This window comes from Pseudophryne corroboree, chromosome 1, assembly GCF_028390025.1.
Source record: "Pseudophryne corroboree isolate aPseCor3 chromosome 1, aPseCor3.hap2, whole genome shotgun sequence".
In the NCBI taxonomy this organism is placed as follows: Eukaryota; Metazoa; Chordata; class Amphibia; order Anura; family Myobatrachidae; genus Pseudophryne; species Pseudophryne corroboree.
In genome coordinates this window covers 39,864,014-39,885,112 of record NC_086444.1, presented here as the reverse complement: position 1 = coordinate 39,885,112, position 21,099 = coordinate 39,864,014, and the positions used below count along the sequence as shown (strand labels likewise).

General features: G+C 46.5%; 1 protein-coding gene across 1 annotated transcript; it reads left to right on the top strand.

Annotated features, from left to right (window-relative positions):
- The first annotated feature begins 3,436 nt into the window (after positions 1–3,436).
- On the top strand, positions 3,437–19,730 carry ATP5F1A (ATP synthase F1 subunit alpha). Its single transcript, XM_063958405.1, has 12 exons — positions 3,437–3,611; positions 4,958–5,036; positions 6,378–6,547; positions 8,245–8,418; positions 9,596–9,762; positions 10,397–10,545; positions 10,889–11,040; positions 11,285–11,509; positions 11,590–11,697; positions 11,831–11,975; positions 12,079–12,229; positions 19,507–19,730. The coding sequence occupies exons 1-12, from the start codon at positions 3,552–3,554 to the stop codon at positions 19,583–19,585; spliced, it is 1,659 nt and encodes a 552-aa protein (XP_063814475.1). The 5' UTR covers positions 3,437–3,551; the 3' UTR covers positions 19,586–19,730.
- Positions 19,731–21,099: the final 1,369 nt, after the last annotated feature.

Here is a 21,099-nt window from a genome sequence, read left to right as displayed (position 1 = left end):
AACGGACAGTTTCCGCCCAGAAACACCCACTTCCTGTCAATCACACTCCGATTACTTCTTAAAGCCGTGAGTAAAATACCAAACTTATTAGCAAATTTACTTGGCGCAGGCGCGGTGCGAACATTGCGCATGCGCATTAGCGACTAATCGCTCCGTTGTGAAAAAAAATAACGAGCGAACAACTCGGAATGAGGGCCATTATCCAGTAAAAAACAGCGCAGCCAAATTTCCCACACCCCACATAGACCCTAGAGAGCCCTTTGGAGTGACACAGAGGAGCGGACCCAGCACACAGAACACAGCAGCACAATGTGTGTAAATGAGTGTATGCAATAACAGTGCAGCGCCGCTGCCGCTGGCGCGCTCCCCCCTGGTACCGGTTCAGACAGACTGTAACAGCGTGGGTCCTGGAGGAGCAGTGTGCATGCAGCCTTGCTGATCCGCAGCAGCAAGGAAATGGCGCCTTCCCACCACTGGTCCCGCTCCGGGAAGCCCCGCCCCTCATAATGGCACACGGTCCCTCACAGTTTATACTGGCCACAAGTGTAAAAAACACCTTAAATATTGTCTGTAACACTTCACACAAGCCTTCAGAGACAGTGAGCACTGCGGGCTTGTAGCCCAGTGGCAGTATGTCTGCGGTGGGCACCGCAGCTCCGGGCCCGTGACCACCGCTGACTTGCCACCAACACTGCACCGGGGACCCGCTAACCGGGACCCCGGGTTAATACTCACCGCACCTGGTCTTCGCCATCTGTTAGAGGGTGGCGGCTAGCTGCTGGCGTGGGCACACATACTAACGATATGTGATCAGTACCTCAGGAGCTCAGTGTCCTGTCAGCTGGGATTACGAACCATTAACCCTCAGGAGGTTGGGGTCTGTCCCCCCTCTAAGTCCCACGAAGTTTGCCACACAGAGCTACCTGAAAATAAGAAACTAAATCAAAAGTAAAGAAAAAATCTCTGGAGCTCCAGGGAAGTGCACATTTTTCTAAACTTGGGCACATATTTCTAAATTGAGTCTGGTAGGAGGGGCATAGCACACACATACACACACTAAAAGTTTTAAAGTGCCAGGCTCCAGTGGACCCAATCTATACCCCATTGTAGTACAGTACAAGACCCCAGTATCCACTAGGACGTAAGAGAAAGAGGAGGAAGATGGGTGTGAGTTATAGGAGGAGGATGATGGGTGTGAGGTATGGGAGGATGATAGGTGTGAGGTAAGGGAGGACGATAATAGGTGTGAGGTAAGGGAGGAGGATAATGGGTGTGAGGTATAAGAGGATGATAGGTGAGAAGTATGGGAGGAGGATGATGGGTGTGAGGTAAGGGAGGAAGATGATGGGTGTGAGGTATGGGAGGAGGATGGGTGTGAGGTATGGGAGGATGGGTGTGAGGTATGGGAGGAGGATGGGTGTGAGGTATAGGAGTATGATGGATAAGGTACTGGAGGAAGATGATGGTTGTGAGGGGTTGGGTATGTGTGACCAGCGGTCAGGAGACCGCCGGACACCATACCGACGGCGGGAAGTAGGGGGCGCACTGAAGACTCTTGCGGGCTCGCTGCACTCAACACGCTTCGCTCACCATGCTTCGGGCCTGGTGCGAGCGCAAGTTCTGTTCCCACTCGAGTGGGATTGTTTTGGGGTGGGATCCTGGCGTCAGTATTGTGAGTGCCGGTCACACAACTACATACTGGCTGTGAGGTATGGGAGGATGATGGGTGTGAGGTGTAGGATGGAGAAGGATGGGTTTGAGGTATAGAGGTGATGAGTGTGAGGTGTGGGAGGCTGAGGAGTGTGAAATAAGGGAGGAGGATGACCAGTGTGAGGTATAGGAGAATGATGATGGGTGTGAGGTATTGGAAGATGATGGGTGTGAGGTATAGGAGAAGGATGATGGCTGTGGGGTATAGGGGGTGATGGGAGAGAGGTATAGGAAGATGATGAGTGTGAGGTATAGGAAGATGATGGGTATGAGGTATAGGAGACGAATGATGGAATGATGGTATAGGAGAAGGATGATGAGTGTGAGGTATAGGAGGAGGATGATGGGTGTGAGGTATGGGAAGATGATGGGTGTGAGGTATAGGAGTAGGATGATGAGTGTGAGGTATAGGAGGAGGATGATGGGTGTGAGGAATGGGAAGATGATGGGTGTGAGGTATAGGAGAAGGATGATGAGTGTGAGGTATAGGAGAATGATGATGGGTGTGAGGTATGGGAAGAAGATGATGTGTGTAAGGTATAGGAGGTGATGGAAGAGAGGTATAGAAGGAGGAGAATGGGTGTGAGGTATAGGGGGTGATGGGTGAGAGGTATAGGAGGAGGAGGATGGGTGAGAGGTATAGGAGGAGGATGATGGGTGTGAGGTATAGGAGGAGGATGGGTATGAGGTGTGGGAGGATGACCTGTGTGAGGTATAGGAGAAGGATGATGGGTGTGAAGTATGGTTAGATGATGGGTGTGGGCCGGGGTATAGGAGGAGGATGATGGGTGTGAGGTATAGGAGGAGGATGGGTATGAGGTGTGGGAGGATGACCAGTGTGAAGTATAGGAAAAGGATGATGGGTGTGAGGTATGGTTAGATGATGGGTGTGGACCGGGGTATAGGAGGAGGATGATGGGTGTGAGGTATAGGAGGATGATAGGTGTGAGGTATAGGAGGAGGATGTGTTTGAGGTGTGGGAGGATGACCAGTGTCAGGTATAGGAGAAGGATGATGGGTGTGAGGTATGGTTAGATGATGGGTGTGGGCTGGGGTATAGGAGGAGGATGATGGGTGTGAGGTATAGGAGGTGGTGGGTGAGAGGTATAGGAGGAGGATGATGGGTGTGAGGTATAGGAGGTGGCGGGTGAGAGGTATAGGAGGTGGTGATGGGTGTGAGGTATAGGTGATGGGAGAGAGGTAAAGAGGTGATGGGTGAGAGGTATAGAGATGATGGGTGAGAGGTATAGGAGGAGGATGATGGGTGTGAGGTATGGGAGGATGATGGGTGTGAGGTATGGGAAGATGATGGGTGTGAGGTATAGGAGGTGATGGGAGAGAGGTAAAGACGTGATGGGTGAGAGGTATAGGAGGATGATGGGTGTGAGGTACAGGAAGATGATGGGTGTGAGGTATAAGAGGTGATGGAAGAGAGGAAGAGAGGTAATGGGTGAGAGGTATAGGAGGATGATGATGGGTGAGTGGTATAGGAGAAGGGTGATGGGTGAGAGGTATAGGAGGAGGATAATGGGGTGTGAGGTATAGGAGGTGACCCCAGTGGTGCACACTCGTGCTCAGTCAGTGTCAGTGACGCCATGACAGGAGTATAGGAAAGAGAATGACAGTGTCCCTGTCACCTTGCTTGTGTGAACAATAAAGTTGGGTGTGAAGAAGCGCATCAGCAGCAGCAGCAGCAGTAGGGGCGGAGCCAGCGGTGGGCGGGAGTGACCTTCCCTTGACTAGCGCTGTGCCAGGCAGCCATCTTCTCAGTCTGCGGCGCGGAGAGGCGGACACCGGAGACCCAGCTCAGTAGCAGCACCGCTCACCTCGCCGGAGGAAACATGCTGTCAGTCCGCGTAGCCGCCACCCTCGCCCGCTCCCTGCCCAAGCAGGCCGGCCTGGTACGTCCGGGGTCCCCCGTTCACCTCCTGGCTCCCGGTCCCTGCCGCAGTGACCGGTCACCCCCTCTGCGGCCTGCCCGCCGCGCCCCGGCTACGGGTTACCAGAGCGTGCCGGGACATGAGGGGGTGACAGACTGGTATTCCAGGCGAGGCCGGGGATCACCCCTCCAGCCTAGGCCGCATGCTCCCATTGAAGGTCACTGCGGCCCTGAGTGTCCCTGTCCCCGGCGCCCGGGCCCATGGCTGGGGGAGTAATGCCAGTGACCTGTCAGCCATGGTTCCCGGCCATGTGGTGGGTGTCAGCGCCTGCAGGCAGCAGTGTGGACGGGCCGCTGTAATATACTGCAGCTGTCCCGGCCTGGGGCTTTATTTGTATGTGTGTGTGTATATATATATATATATATATATATATATATATATATATATATATATATATATATATATATATATATATATATATATAATATATTTTTTATTGTACAGGGCTGCCTAGTGCAGCCTCCACTATTATGTGTGTGCTGTTACTGTGTTGCATTGGATAGTGTACTGTACGATTCCAGTGGTGTGCTGCCTCTTGTCTATGGGAGACATGGCTTCTGCATTGCAATCTGTCTGGCCTATGTGCGGTTATTGTGCTGTATACAGGCTCCCTGCATTGCCTGTTGTACTGTATGCAGGTTTCCTGCCCTCTGCATTGTATGGAAATGTTGGAGTGAATACAGGCTACATTTAAGTTACTTCTAGTGCTAGCATATTCTGTTCATGTTGCATTGTCTGTGTATGAGAGATATATACTTCATGCTCTTTACCTATGTGGATGTTAAGTATGGTCTACAGGTTTCCTGCTTGCTCATGTGGATATTGTTTTATATACAGGCTTCATGCTGTCTTCACTGCTTTATGTAGATATTTAATACTATATACAGGCTTACAGCAATAACTGTGATTTTTAGTACTATATACAGGTTTCCTGCTGTCTTCATTGCCTATATGGATATTTAGTACTATATACAGGCTTCCTAATGTGGATATTTGGTACTATATACAGGCTTCCAGCATTACCTGCATTGATATTTAGTACTACAGTATATACAATCTTCCTGTTCTCTCTGTATTGAGAATAAAAAACGGAGTCTGTGCTCCAACAATAGATAAGTGCAGAGGCCGAAGTGCTGCAGAAGGTCCCTTCCTGGCTTTTGCAAACCACCTTGAAGTTAGTTCTGGCAGTCTCTGCCCTTCAGGCCTCTCCTTGCTGCCGTCCTTCATTGTAAAGCCACCCATAGTAGGGCCTTACTGCTTAGGTAATTGGACAGACTTTAATGTTTTGTTGTTTTTTTCCTGTGTAGGTGTCTAAGAAGGCCCTCGGTGCTGCATTTGTTGCTACAAGGAACATCCATGCGTCTGGATCCTGGCTCCAGAAAACCGGTGAGTGTTTCCAGTGACCTGTATGTACTTGTTGCTGTCACTGACAGTGGATGTCTGTGTCAAGACTGCTCTGCAGTGTCAAGGACAACTCCTAGGCTGTGACTTTCCAGTGACTTTGGCAATATATTTGTATTAACCTTTTAACTGGAGAACTTAAACTGCAATTTATCAATCGTCCTTTCTGGCCAACAAGTTTCAGATGAATTTTTCTTGCGTAGCTAAACTTTGAGTTTAAAGTTACTGCTTCTCTCCATTCACCCTATCTGGGGTATGTGTTTAGGATTGACTGAAGCAAATCGCTCTGCAAGAGTCTTATTGCATTCAGAACACTTAGGGGTGATTTGGGACAAAGATTATTTATGTTGTGGCACGTCTTAACAGAAGTGGGTCATTTGTAGCACAATCATTTTGCAGAAGCTTTAACTGTTGAAGAAAGATGCAGAGTTGTACCTGACATATTGTGCAACTCATTTTGCGCATATTTGTGCACTGTGCGCAGTCCGGAAGTAGGCGTATGCAAGTACAGGCTATGTGGACTCGTGTAGTTAAAGTGCAACTGAAGGGGCATAACCTAGTGTTCACTCTAGGCTGTTTTAGCAGGGCGCCGCACCCTGCCCGTTTTTTTTAGCAGGCAAAACCCGCCCTGCCCCTTTTGCGGCGCCCTGCTAGAACAGCCGCCTGCTTCCTGCCCTCCCGGCATGTATAGATGCTGTGCGCATGCGCGTGGCATCCATTCACGCATTGGGAGAGGGCTGGGGGAAGCCCAGCACCGATGGAGGTGCTGGACACGCCCCCAACAGTGACGCCGCCGGCCACAGACGCTCTCTATAGTAGCGTCTGTGGGCCGCACCGCCCCCTAAAATGATGTAGGTGTGGCCACACCCTCTAATTTGCGTGGCCGTGCCCCCGTTTCGGGCGCGCGCACATCTGTCCCCAGGGTCCGGCGCCCTGCCCCTTTTCACTCCTAGAGTGAACACTGTAACCGGGCCTTATCTGTGTAGTCAGCGCAACTTCTATTTACTATGCAGAGTGGTATGGAATCATAGGTACCAGGCGTATGCTTTATAGAGTATGGGCAGGTTCAAGCGCATGCTGATGACCATTACAAACCAAGTGTACTCATAGGGGCTGGTGCACCACTATGACGTGCACAGACTACATACAGGTGGATATGTGCATTTATTTCTGCACACTGCAGACTATTAGTGTCCAGCGCTGCATCGGATTGTAAGTGTTCCAATGGGGATATATAGGATGTAAATCATTATTTGTGACTTGTCTATTTCTCATAACATCTGTTGGCTCTGCTCTTGAATGGCTGTCACGTGACTTTTATTGCAGGCACAGCTGAGGTGTCCTCCATCCTTGAAGAGCGTATACTGGGCGCCGACCTTAGCGCTGACTTGCAGGAAACGGGCCGTGTGCTCTCTATTGGGGATGGTATCGCCCGTGTGTACGGTCTCAGGAATGTCCAGGCAGAGGAGATGGTGGAATTCTCTTCCGGGCTGAAGGTATGTCTGTGGTTTCTATTTGCTATAAAGTAGTATCTACGTTTTCCCAATGATTATGGGTAAATGGGATCGGAGAGAAAAAAAGGAGGGGAGTATGCTTTGCGCTTGAAACAATATATCAAAAATTAGATGTGCAGTCGGACAAAGAAGATAGACTCAGTACAACTTCAAAATGATAATAAAAAAACACTTTTATGGTATCAATTAAAGCAGAGTATGCCACATATAGAATGAATTAAAATAATGACAGTTTTACAATTTGTTAGATAAACTAAACTGAAAATAAAAATAAACATAAGAATAAAAATAAAACAGTTAAATGATTATATTCAAATGGTGATAATAAAAAAATCACAACACTGGCGTCCCAGTGTATTATTTTGGGTTTGTAATTCCCGCAGGGAATCATCATTGCCGCACGGCTGTACAAACACTGGTCGGGTGAGTTCTGTGTGACCCCCGCTGTGGGGCCTAACAACCGTTCCCAGTAGTTTGTTCACGGCGGCTAAATCCATCTAAATTGAACATTGCTGCTATATTTATAATTAACAAAACCTTACCGGGAAAGACGGCAACTACCAGCTGTAATTATAACAGGAAATAAAGCACACATTATTACTCCTCGTGTATTTCATTTAATGAGGACCCTGTTTCTACACTAACGCAGGAACCAGCACGGGAGCATTAATTACAGATTGCACCTTTCCTTTAAAGAACTATATTAATATCTGAGACTGTGAGACTGTCAATTATCCCTGCGGGAATTACAAACCCAAAATAATACACTGGGACGCCAGTGTTGTGATTTTTTTATTATCACCATTTGAATATAATCATTTAACTGTTTTATTTTTATTCTTATGTTTATTTTTATTTTCAGTTTAGTTTATCTAACAAATTGTAAAACTGTCATTATTTTAATTCATTCTATATGTGGCATACTCTGCTTTAATTGATACCATAAAAGTGTTTTTTTATTATCATTTTGAAGTTGTACTGAGTCTATCTTCTTTGTCCGACTGCACATCTAATTTTTGATATATTGTTTCAAGCGCAAAGCATACTCCCCTCCTTTTTTTTCTCTCTAGATTTTAACGTTGCAACCTGGCAAGTTGTTTATGCTTAGCTGCTGAAACATCTCAAATATATAACTATTTACACTATTACAGCGCCGGGTTATCACAAACGGTCTCCGTTTTGTGATCTCTTTCTTTTCTTGTTTAAATGGGATCGGAGACTAATCCCCCTGGCCTCTGAGGCAACCTTTGTTAGATCCTCATTGCTGGCTACATCTACAGAAGGTCTGGCGACTAGCTGGGAGCAGTGTAAGCTTCTGGATTCACAGATGTCCCTGTCTTAATAAGGGACTGTTCTGTTTAATCAAATGTAAGTTTGCTATATGATGGCAAAATAACCATTTCCATTCCCCCAGCTGTGACCACAAGAGTGGTCAGTAGTAAGCGGAGTGCAAGCCTGTGTGACCTAGCACTGATGGACCGTAGTAGTCTTCTATGGCAGCGTTGGATGCAAGTCCTGCTTGGCTATCAAAGGAGAAGGCACGCTATTAAAGGGGCATTTAGAGGGTAGTTTATGCATGGTCTGCAGAAGTGTTCATTTTGTGGCCCTGTCAAAGCTATGCAGCATTACAGCTGGCGGAGTAGAAAGTTCTTATCTTTAATCTTCTTTCCATAATACAGGGTATGTCCTTGAACTTGGAACCAGACAACGTTGGTGTTGTGGTGTTTGGTAATGACAAACTCATCAAGGAGGGTGATATCGTGAAAAGAACTGGTGCCATTGTGGATGTACCTGTTGGTGAAGAGCTCCTCGGCCGCGTTGTGGATGCGCTGGGTAATGCTATTGATGGCAAGGTGAGTGACTGATAATGAGTCTTTACTCCCTGTAACGTTGCTATCTTCCAGAGCAGAGCTCTGTCTATGTATAGGCAGTCTACTCAGTGGGATCTAGTGTTCACTCTAGGAATTTTTTTTTTGCAAGCAGTTTGCCAATTACTGAGGGCACTCGTTTTTTGAAAGGCGAAATTGAGTGTCGCGTCACTAAAGCTAAAACTGTTAATGTGAAGCATTTTATGGTAACCCACTGCGTATTTAGTCTTGTGTTTAATCATTATGCAGAGCGCACCTTATTCTTTAAAAAAGGATGTCTTATATTCAATAACAAAATACATTTAAATACCTGACTAGAGCAAATTATTTCAAATTGGGAATCATACCCAAAAAAAAAAGTTTTCAATGCACGTTTCTGGAAGAGATGTTTGGAAAATACCTGCCTCTTCTGCCACATTCAACTTAAAGATTCACAATCCTTTTACAACTACAAATTATTACATTTCTGTTCAGCAATCGCTCAATGTACCACTGTTCCATATTAAGGGGGAAATTCAGTCAGACCTGGTAATTTACCAGGTGGGGAAAAAAAATGGTAGCTTTGTACTCTCAAAGGAGTGTTTAGCTCAGCCACACTAATGCCCAATAACTAAACACTCCTTATATTATGCAAAGTGGGAACAGCCACAGAAAACTGTCCAGTGTTTAGTATTGCATCTAAACTGAAGACTTGACCTTTCATTGCTGCTATATAGAATTTTCCATGTGTTTTTTTTTTTTGTCATGTCTGCTTCATGCTCTGCAAGCGGCTGTTTTGTGAGTTAACATTCACATAAATGAACGCTAAAAAGACAATCCATGTAGTGGGGGTAGCAAGTAGACTTTAGAAATCCAGTGCACCCTAACTTAATCCATGAGCATGTTGGGAAGCTAGCGCCTCTGCCAGTGCAGCACGTTGGGAAGCTAGCACCTCTGCCAGTGCAGCACGTTGGGAAGCTAGCACCTCTGCCAGTGCAGCACATTGGGAAGCTAGCACCTCTGCCAGTGCAATGCTTCCCTGCAGTCAGCTGACTGTCCTCATGAAGTCTCGTGAAGTGTGGGCTTGCTTGCCTTTAATCCCTTGTATGGCACTACAAATAGAAGTTTACTGGCAATTGAGGGATTTGTGTAAAGATCCTGATTCCATTTTCTTCATTCAAAGGGACCTCTTGGATCCAAAATCCGCAGAAGAGTTGGCCTGAAGGCCCCAGGTATCATCCCCCGAATCTCTGTGCGGGAGCCCATGCAGTCTGGTATCAAGGCTGTGGACAGTCTGGTGCCCATTGGCCGTGGCCAGCGTGAGCTGATCATTGGGGACAGACAGACTGGGTAAGATTGTCTTGCACTAATATGGTATAATGATTGAGACCGATTTACAGTCTATTATATTCCACTCCACGTCAGTCCTTAGTAGTGCCCTGCAACCATATTGCAGCATGTGGCTCCAAACCAGCCACATTGCTGGCCACTACATAAAACTAATTTGCTGACCACGAACTGTCACTTGCTGCTCTACCTGATTCTGGAGTTCTCATCCATAGACTGCCCAGGTGGCCAGCCTGGTTACATTATATGGTTCCTGAGGACTAGCTGTGCCTTTTATAGCCCCTTATTAACATTAGTTTATATAGTGCCAGTATACTGCATAGCACTGTACAATTGGGGACAAACACTATAATAAAAGGATACGGAGCATAAATACAGATTGCAAGCAGGGTCCTCTTCTGGGGAAACAGGAGTTTGATTCATGAAGCCACGGATATAATACACAATTCTACGGTAATTGGGTAAAACCCTAGTAATGGCTTTCTGAATATCCCAGATAAAGCATTATTGGAGATGCGTGGATGGTAAATGTACTGACCAGGAGCCTGCAAATGTTTAGTGTTCACACTACATAGAACATTAATGAGGTGACGTCTGAGGGGCCTGTCTAACTATATAACAAACACTAATTTTGTAGAAAAACAGCCATTGCAATTGATACAATTATCAACCAAAAGAGATTCAACGAGGGAACTGAAGAGAAGAAGAAACTGTACTGTATCTATGTGGCCATCGGACAGAAGAGGTCCACTGTTGCCCAGCTGGTGAAGAGGCTGACTGATGCAGGTTTGTATATGTTCTACTACTGTACCCTGTATGTCTGATGGAATGCTAGTAGTGGGAGTACTGCAATTGCTTTCAAATTTTCACTAAGCCCTTAACTACAATCTTAAAATAAGGCCTCCAGTTATACTGAACCCTGCATTGAGGTCAGATTAGTATTGTTAAAAGGTTATCTTGGTACAAGTGGTCTTGCTACTTAAATATTAAGTAACTGGTAACCTGGTGACTCTTCTATGCTGCCAAATGTTTGATGGCTGCTCTTACCCTGATAGAATTGTGTTAGTGTTTTTTTGCTTTAAATGGATTCCCGTGTGCACAAACAGCAGATATTTTCTTTTTTTCACAGATGCCATGAAATACACAATCGTGGTGTCTGCCACCGCCTCCGATGCTGCTCCCCTCCAATACCTGGCCCCATACTCCGGCTGCTCCATGGGAGAATATTTCAGAGACAATGGAAAACATGCTCTCATCATCTATGATGACTTGTCCAAGCAGGTGAGTCTTTCTGTGATCTGGGTTGAGCTGTAAGGAGAGCTGGCCAAACGTGTACTGCTAACTAATCTGACTGAAATTCACGACCGTGTTTTACAGTATAGAGCCATAACCTCCAAGATATACAGAGGCCAGACCTTTCTTTCTGGTTAATTCTGAATTATAAACATTATAAAGTTTCAGTAGTCAAAGGCTGTCTTGCCAGAAAGAATCTGAGCTCGTCCTATAATTACTGTCTTGTCTCTAGGCTGTGGCCTACCGTCAGATGTCTCTGCTGTTGCGTCGTCCACCTGGTCGTGAGGCTTACCCCGGTGATGTGTTCTACCTACATTCACGTCTGCTGGAGAGAGCCGCTAAGATGAATGATCAGTTTGGAGGAGGCTCCTTAACTGCTCTCCCTGTCATTGAAACACAAGCCGGAGATGTGTCAGCCTACATCCCAACAAATGTTATCTCCATCACTGATGGGCAGGTATGAGCCCACTGCAGCTTTCACGGAGTGCATTTTGTACACTTGTATGTTCTAGTTATTTAACTTTTTCACTCTTGTAGATCTTCTTGGAGACTGAGCTGTTTTACAAAGGTATCCGGCCTGCCATCAATGTCGGTCTGTCAGTGTCCCGTGTAGGTTCTGCTGCTCAGACAAGAGCCATGAAGCAGGTAACGTTGCACTAGTTTGTTTTACTTCTGATTTGGAGCCGTTAGATCTTGCAGCATTGCATTGGGGTTTCATCTGAAGCTTACACAGCTGCTGTTGAAGTTCTGAGTTAAGTGCTGATGTTTTCAACCATAGGTGGCTGGTACCATGAAGCTGGAGCTGGCTCAGTACCGTGAAGTAGCGGCTTTTGCCCAGTTCGGCTCTGATTTGGATGCTGCCACCCAACAACTGTTGAACCGTGGTGTGCGACTGACTGAGCTGCTCAAGCAAGGACAATATGGTGAGCTATACTCTTACTGGACCGTGCAATGGCTGCTCTCATGTTTGCACATGAGTGGGGTAGCTGTTCTGTTGGTGATTGAAGTTGTAACTGTCTCTTCCAGTTCCCATGGCTATTGAAGAACAGGTATCTGTCATCTATGCTGGTGTGAGAGGTCATTTGGACAAAATGGAACCAAGCAAGATCACAAGATTCGAGAGCACTTTCCTGGCCCACATTAAAAGCCAACACCAGGACCTGCTTGCCACCATTAGGTAGGTCTTAAAATTTTGCCATTGTATTAAACGCTAGTATAACACTGTGGCTTAAGGTAGGTTTCATACATTTCTATCAGAGTGGTTGTTATGGGCAACTTCAATTCGCAATCATACCCCCGAGCATGGGAAGCAGTGACCAGGGTAGAGGAGAGGCGACTGTCACTGACCAACCGTAGGGGGCGGGAGGGAGTATGAATGGAGAGGAGGTTGGAGATATAGAGAGCAGTGGAATTAGAGATGGCCTTGCGTGTGAGGGTGAGGAGTGTGAAGAGGATTCTGTAGGGGAATGGGAGCCAGTGCAGATGTGGAGAGGATGGTGAGCCTAGCTGCAGAGTTGAGGACAGGTTGGAGGGGAGCAAGTGAGGCCAGTGATAACATTGCAGTAGTCGAGCCGTGAGATGACCAGTGAGTGGATAAGTTCAGTTGCACTCTGGGAGAGAAATGGCCTGAGGTGAGCAGTGTTGCGTAGCTGGAATTGACAGGATTGCGCCAGAGCTGAGCATATTGCATTGTGAGGGAATACTGATGATACGTGACTTGTGGGCATTTGAAATGGGTCTCGTGCATGTGTCGCCCACCATCTTTCTGTTAAGATCAAATCTTAGATGTTAAGGAAAGTATATCAAGAAGTCTGTCTTTGTAGGTGTCCAGATAATGCATGTAAATGCTTAAACTGAAGTAAGCTGTGGTTCACTAGCTAGAAGTTAGATGTGTGGGTTCATTTACTCTGATCTCAAAACAGCATCTTATTGGCTCTCCAATGTCACATGTTTTGGATAGCCAATAAGCGAAATCTGGATTAATCTGAGCTGTCTTGATTTGGCATTAAGAATAGAGTAAATCTAAACCCGCACATGTATACTGTAGTAGAGATGTATCTTAGTTTAATGGTAAAACACGTGATCATTGAACAGTTAAGTGTTGCACTATGTACTTAAATAGATATCACCCTATACAATAGGTGAGCCATCCAGGATGCCATACTAGCCATCCTCCAGTCCCTGTTTATAACCTGCACCGTGCAAAGTAAGGAGAGCCACTCGCATCCTTCTGACTGCAGTTATCGGTAAAACATAGGATTTGATGGCCGATAAGAATGACTTATCCCTTCTAGTCTGTCCTAAACACATGTACATATGTGTACACACACTAAGGTTTCATTTGTCAGGAGCCAATTAACCCCTTCAGTGGCGAGTTTCCAATTTAAAAACACACCCTGGGGTGATCGCCAGCGCTGATTTCCCGACTGCTTTGCGGCACCCGGGAATCAACATAAGCAATTATACAGCTAAGCCTGCCCCCTGGCCAATAGGAGTCTGGGGGGTGGGCTTAACTCCATAATGGAGTATGCTGATTCCTGGGCGTCTTGCATGCTGCACGGCTGTCCCCAGGGATTTGGGAGGTAGTATGCACTGAAATCTTTCGCGGTAGCCAGTGCTGGCTAGCCCGGAAGACTTCCGTGCATACCACTGAAGCGGTAAACATACCTGTATTTCTTTTTCATCCACTAGGGGTCACTGGAGTACTCTTGGGATATGGACGGCTTAGCAGAAACAAAGGCACTGAATATTTAAATTTAGAACTCTCCACCCCTCCATATCCCAGAGTACCTCAGTGTACGACCTCAGTGTTTTTTCTGTGCTCAGAGCACTAACATTGGCTTGTGGGAGTTCCCACACTTTGTGGAAGATTTTATTAATTTTTCATTTTTACTTTTTCCTTTTTACTTTTTTCAATAGCACATCCCTTCCCAGTTTCTGGAAAAACATGGGTCCGGGATAGTGCCGCTGCACGGGCAGCGCATGGCGTGTCGGTCCTCACAAAGAGCACCCTCACAGCCACAGGCAGCCCACTGCTCCTGCAACAGCTGGATGGACGGAGCTTACACATAGAAGCCCTGTCGCAGCCATGATCGGATACAGAGCGCAAGGTAGGCTGGGGAACGGGGCGGTCAGCGCAGGCTGCCGCCCCGCTATGTGGGTCAGTTTTGTTATGCCGCTCCCGCCGCTCATACATCCGCCCGCCACAGCGCCCAGCCGCTACGTCTGGCAGCCCCAGCCGCTCCATACGGCAGCCGCTCCGTCCGGCCGTCCCAGCAGAATGCCAGCGCTAAGAGGGTGACAACCGGGCCGCCGCTCCGGCCGCCCAGCACCATCCACCCGCAGACGCTCCAGCGCTAAGAGGGTGACAACCGGGCCGCCGCTCCGTCCGGCCGCCCAGCACCATCCACCCGCAGACGCTCCAGCGCTAAGAGGGTGACAACCGGCCCGCCGCTCCGGCCGCCCAGCACCGTCCACCCGCAGACGCTCCGTCAGTTGCCAGCGCTAAGAGGCAACCGGGCCGCTCCTGGCGATCTCCGCTGCTCTGCAAGAAGGCCTCCCTGCAACTCTTCCCGGGCTTCCCGCTGAGACACAGCGTTACAGGGGGGAAGGGGGGCGGTGGAATCTGGCGGATTACAGCGGCAAGGGTATGTAAAATACCTATATGAACAGCAGCCACAGTTTATGTATATGGAGCTATATATATATATATATATATATATGTGACATGTATTCACTGTATAATAGGCTATTGAGCCTATATTAATGACGGTGATTATCACTGTAAATAGGCTATTGAGCTTATATTAACACTGGAGGCATGTATTGTAACCTGTCCTGTGAGTTTCACTGTATAATAGGCTATTGAGCCTATATTAATGTCTGTGATTATCACTGTATAATAGGCTATTGAGCCTATATATATTTATTCATAGAGCATGTGTTGTACCCTGCCTGTGATTATCACTGTATAATAGGCTATATTAACACTGAAACAATTGTAACTTGTTCTGTGATTATCAGGGTCAGCATGGCAAAGGGGCCATTTTAACCATGCTTCCTGTTTTCCAGTTTGTAATTCCAGAACATTCCTGCCCTACATCTCTACGCCACCAGAGGCGCAGGGGTGTTAGTGGGAATTTTGGTTCGGGTTTCATATAGGCTGCCCATGTGAACTGCTTTTCAGCCATAAATAGATATATATGACACACCTTCAGATAATAACTTTACGAAGTCGTGCAAGTGTCTGTCCGTTGCCTATTGTGTTGTCTGTCTGCATAGGCAGTAAGGCTCCAGCGCAGACTAAGAATACTTTTAAACAATGTCTAGACATAAATCTACCACATGTTCACTATGTTTTGTAGGTTCAGGATCCCAGATCCTATGTTAAGCATTGGCAATTCAAATTAACCTCCGCTCGACAGGAGCGGTAACATCGGAGTCTCGGAAGTTACTCCGCCAGCTAACGAAGGACAGTCTTTCCAAAGGTCCAATTTCCCTTTGGGTACCAGGGTGTTAATTTAACTGGTCTTATAATTTAATGCAGTCGGACGATTCTATGTCAAATCTCACAGCGATAACTACGAGTGAGAAGGGTACATTAGACTCAGTGCGGGATTTTGACAACCATGCATTGCTAATAACCAGTGAGTCAATGTCTCAATTTTTACAGAGACTAAGTAGACTCTAACAACTATTTAACAGTTTCCACATCTAAATGGGACAATCCGCCATTGGTGAATTCGTCTGTGTCAAACTTTATAAAGACCCAAGATACATTTGGGTCACTAGACTCTATGTATGGAAACAATGACGATCACTGTTAATGAGAATCTGCAGAGTATATCTGTAAAGCTTCTGCTAACGCCTGTTACCTCGATTCTCGCTTTTCATCGTCGCTAGTTTCAGCACGACAAGGGCAGAAGTTGTTTGGTCCTAAATTTGATATTCAGGCCATTGCCGCCTCCGGTATCAAAACGGAAATACTTTGGTCCGGCGTTTAATCCCTTTAGACTTCAGTCTTTTCAAGGCTGTGGTACAAAAACAGTCACGCCTTGTAACGACAGGACGCTAAAGTCAACAAGCCAGTGGCTTGACGGCCTCTTAGGCCATCTCCATTTCCCAATTGTGGAAGCGCGTCTTTACACGTTACATTGGCAGGGTTTCCAGACATCAACTCATGGATGTATCCGCTATTTACAGATTAAAAGACAAAACTGCCTCTGTCGGACGAAATTCTGAGTTTTGGCAGGTTGCCATTCAGTCTCTGCTGGTTTCATCTGTTTTTATTTCCAGGCCTGGTACACCAACAGAGTCAGGGTTACTTATTCCCCTCTGTTTGGGGTAACTAAGCCGGAGGGCTCCGTCGCAGTCTCAATCAGCAAGTCACTTACTGCAGTTTGAAAATGGATTTTCTGCGGTTAGTATTTGCATATTTGGAGCCACAAAATTGCATAATTGCGCTTGATCTTCACAATGCGTATTTACCCATTCCGGTTTGGTCACCGCATCACAGGTTCTAGCGTTTTGCAATACGCCACAACCATTAACCATTTCAGGTTCTACCGCTTGGCCTCTTGTCAACGCCTCGGGTATTCACCAAAGTGAGGTTGGTGATGATAGCTCATCTCACAGCCCTGGCAGTGACAATCGTTCCATACTTAGACGATCTGCTCATAAGAGCTCTGTCTCAACAGAGGTTCCTCTTACTTGCGCTGCTAACGTACACCACGGTGGCAGGCTCAAGTTCAAAAACAATCGCATCTAATTCCGTCTGAACGACTTCAATTCCTAGGTATGATTATAAATACGGTAAATCAAAGATTTACCTACTACACCAGAAAGAACACATTATACCATCTAGTACAATTAGTGCAAAAGCCACGCACACTAGCGGTACATTGGTGTATTCGCCTATTGGGAACAATTATGTGTTTTCGAAGCGCTTTAGTTTGCCGGGTTTCACTCGCGTTTCCCACAGGGCGGCGAGGGTGTCTATACTCTGGACGACAGTCTCGGAGGTTGAGGAGTTGTAGTTAAAAAGGTCAGCGACAGGGGTTCTAAAACTGATCACGACAGATTGCCGTCTATAAATGTCCACGAACTCCGTGCAATTTACAATGCACTACATGCTTCGTTTTCAGTCTGTCCAAGTGCAGTCAGACAACGCAACGGGAGTTGCATACACAACAGAGAGGATAGCTCGAATCCTCAATTGCCCAGAACACCATAAGGTGATGTCGATCATTCCGGGAGTGGACATCTGTTAGACAGATGATCTCACCCGTCGGGATTTTCATCCAGAAAACGGGGCATGAAATCCAGAGGTGTTTCACATGTGGATCCACAGGTGGGGTTACCCTCAGGTGTACATGATGGCATCTCGCCACAATTACAAACGCTCAGTATGTGTACAGAACGACAGATCACAAGGGCAGTGGCGGTGGAGGCTCTCACATTCGCGTGGTTGTACAGCCTCGTGTATCGGGCTCCACCGTTTTCCGCTGCTCTATCCGTTGCTAAAACGGATCATAAGACAGTTCGTCACAGTCATACTAGTGATATCTCATGGGTTTCGGAGAGCTTGCTTCTCAAATCTCCAAGGAATACTCGCACACGATCTTTGCCCGCTCATAATACGTCCAACCTGTTACAACAGGGACCGTTCATTTACCCCTATTTACCTATGTGCTGCGGTTGACGGGGTGGTGGTTCAGACCGCCCTCTTAAGAAAAGACATAGGGCATTACAGTATCGGTTATACCAACCATGTTACGAGCTAGGAAGCCGCTTACGGCAGCTCATTATTACAAAATTTGGTGTGTCTATATAGGTGGGTGTGAAGCTCGGAAGTTTCCGACATCATCTTTCAAGTTACCCGTATTCTGGTATTTTACAGACGGGGTGGGATGGAGAACTGCGTTTATCTACACTGAGGGTGCAGGTATCTGTATGGTCAATTTATTTTCAAAGACGTTTGACTCTATTGCGTCAGTACACACTTTTTTTTTTTTTTTTTTTTTTTTTTTTTTTTTACAAGGTGTAGTCAGAGTGCAGCCTCCATTTATCCCACCTACAGGGCCATGCGACTTGAAGCTGGGTTCAGTTGTCTTACAGTTTTCATATTTTGAACCCTTACAACAAATGGGGATTAAGTTTCTCACTTGGAAAACGGTTTTTCTTCTAGCCTTAGCTTCGGCAAGGGTTTTGTTTTCACATTTGGGTGCCTTGTATTCCAAGCCACCGTATTTGGGTTTCCTCATGACAGAGCGGAACTTCGGACGAATTCCGATTTCTTATTTTTCACATCAATAAACCAATAGTGTTTCCTGTGTTGACAACACATTCTATAATTCTACAGTTCGTAATACAGATACGTTGTTTGTTCTCTGATGCTGCCAACTGGGGTTAGCCAGTTTCTCAGCAGACATTATCCAGTTGGATAAAACTGACTACAAGTCAGGCTTACCTTAAGGCTAAGTTACAGTCGCCTAGGTCAGTAATAGCTCATCCCACAGGTTCTGTGGGAATGTCATGACCAGCTGGTCGTGGAGCTTCTACGACGCGGCTACATAGTCTTCAGTGCACACGTTTGTGAGCGTTTACACGTTGTGAAACGTTTGCGGCATCAGCATCTAGCTTTGGCCGCCTACTGTTACAGGTGTCAAACAGCTCTCCCGCCCACGAGGGAAGCTTTGGTACGTCCCAAGAGTACTCCAGTGACCCCTAGTGGATGAAAAAGAAAATAGGATTTTGGTACTTACCAGGTAAATCCTTTTCTTTGAATCCATAGGGGGCACTGGACGCCCACCCAGAGCAGTTTTACCTGGGTTGTATTAAGCTCAGAGGAGCTTATGGTAACACATTTTCACCGATTGGTTCAAGTTATAAAGGTCTATCGGTTATGGTGTCAACTGTTTAGTTGACAGTAACGTTATGTGTCAACTTTGTTGTTGTCCGTTATGTTATAGGAATTCTCCATGGTCAACCTCTCTCTATAGTTCCTGTTCGCTCAGTAAAAAACACTGAGGTCGTACACTGAGGTACTCTGGGATATGGTGGGGTGGAGAGTTCTAAATTTAAATATTCAGTGCCTTTTGTTTCTGCTAAGCCGTCCATATCCCAAGAGTACTCCAGTGCCCCCTATGGATTCAAAGAAAAGGATTTACCTGGTAAGTACCAAAATCCTATTTTTTTTGGATTGTGGGAGAAAACCAAGCAAAAGAACATGGAAACTCCAAACACATGACATCGGTATGAGGCATAAATGCTATGTATTACACAATCCATACTGGCAATGCCACTGCTCATAGAAAACTGTGAATGCTGCTATAATGTAGAATGACTTGTTATAGAATACTTGGTCTTATAATGCTGCTGCGTCATGATACAGGAGTTCTAGCTTTAATCAGTATCCTCTGTATTCTGACCTGTAAATGTTTCTCTCTTCCTCAGAGATGACGGGAAGATCTCCGAGCAGACGGATGCAAAACTGAAACAAATTGTAATAAATTTCCTGTCTACCTTCGAATAAACCCCCTCCAGCTTGTGAGGGCTGACTGGCTGTCGCTGTTCCTGTGTGTACCTGGTTCCATTTCCAGTAAACTTATTGAAGCACTTGTGCTTTTAATGTACAGAAATTTCTCAATTGGAGAGTAAAATGTTCCATGAAAACTTTATTGCAGACTCCACGTCCTCTTATTGCGCGCACTGGCGTTGCTGACATCACTTGTACACTGTGTCAGTAGTTAGACGCTTGTCAGCTCTTGTGGTCTCCTGGAAGAGTTACTAATGCGGTCTCTGGCCCTTGGGTACGGTTTTGGTTGTAGATCAATGTGAGTGACCTGTGCACACTTGGTGATATGATGCCGGTCACTGGAGCGCCTGTAAATTACCCTCCATATGTCTCTTGTATCTGGATAAAGGTACCTGCATTATATGTGTAATGCAAACGTAGGCACCATCTCATAGCAGCGCTGTCTGCTAGTAGGCAATATAAAGTCACTGGCATGCCATCCACTGGTCTGTAACAGGCACACCAGTACTTGTTACTTGCGGAGGAGCAATGCTGACTGTGTATCCCAAATCGGATACAAGGATAACAAACGACTGCTTTAAGATGGCAGACTATATTGGCTGTCTGCTTACGAAGCGTGTTACACGTCTTCTCACTGTGCAAGCTCAAACTGAGCATGTGTCACGCCTGGGCCTAATATGCCAGTAACTGTATGATTGCTTTGCAGCTACTGTAAGCTGGTCTAGGTGCACGTGGTAGAGTGTGTAGCGAAGCAACCGCACACCTAGGGTGTGACACTGCAAGATGCATACAGCTGGGCGCAGTGTATTCACACTACTTTCCATAAATGCAGTGCAGGAGCACGTGTCTGACTCGCACCCTATTAGTACAGAGAGGGGATCCTCATACCTGCCTGAGGCCATTTACTAACAGTCACACACGTTTCTCCTTTAGCTGTCCCCGGACTACGGATCCATTCTAGAGGACCACTGTGTGAAGAATCTTACCCTAGAGCCCTTTTTGCTTTGGTGCAGTAATTCTTGGTGGTCTTCCTGATCCTGTGTGGTTACTGCTCCCTGACCAGCAGACTAATCCCCTGTGATATGGGAGGAAGTGGCTCGTCTGCTGCTCCGTTGGATTAGTGCTCTGCAGACGAGTGGATGAATGAAGTGGGATGGTGCCCTCCTGAAAACAGCAGTTGTATAGGAGTGTTACAGCCTACTTATCCTAGTGTAAGAATAGTTACCTGATGGGTGTCTTCTGGCCATCTGTAAACCAGGATGCTATGTCCGGTATACATGAGCTGGCAGCAGGTGCTATGAACGCAGGACTTGGCTGCTGTAATGCACAGAATCACGCAGGACGTGGCCCCCTTAGGTATAGAATTCAGAGATTAATACATGCTGGGCCAGGAGCAACAAAAATTAAACGTTCTGGTAATAGCGCAATCCTTGGATAAGCAAGGTTCTTCTGAGTGCGCCAGTGGTGTAGCTATGTATCTGGCCTGCATCCCTGAGCTGTTAGTGTTTTGT

Bases quoted from the DNA above. Each gene is read 5' to 3' on its own strand.
- ATP5F1A (XM_063958405.1), top strand. From the start codon at position 3,552: ATGCTGTCAGTCCGCGTAGCCGCCACCCTCGCCCGCTCCCTGCCCAAG. The intron at 8,419-9,595 runs GTGAGTGACTGA...CTTCATTCAAAG, and splicing joins GTAATGCTATTGATGGCAAG to GGACCTCTTGGATCCAAAAT. The intron at 11,510-11,589 runs GTATGAGCCCAC...TCACTCTTGTAG, and splicing joins TCTCCATCACTGATGGGCAG to ATCTTCTTGGAGACTGAGCT.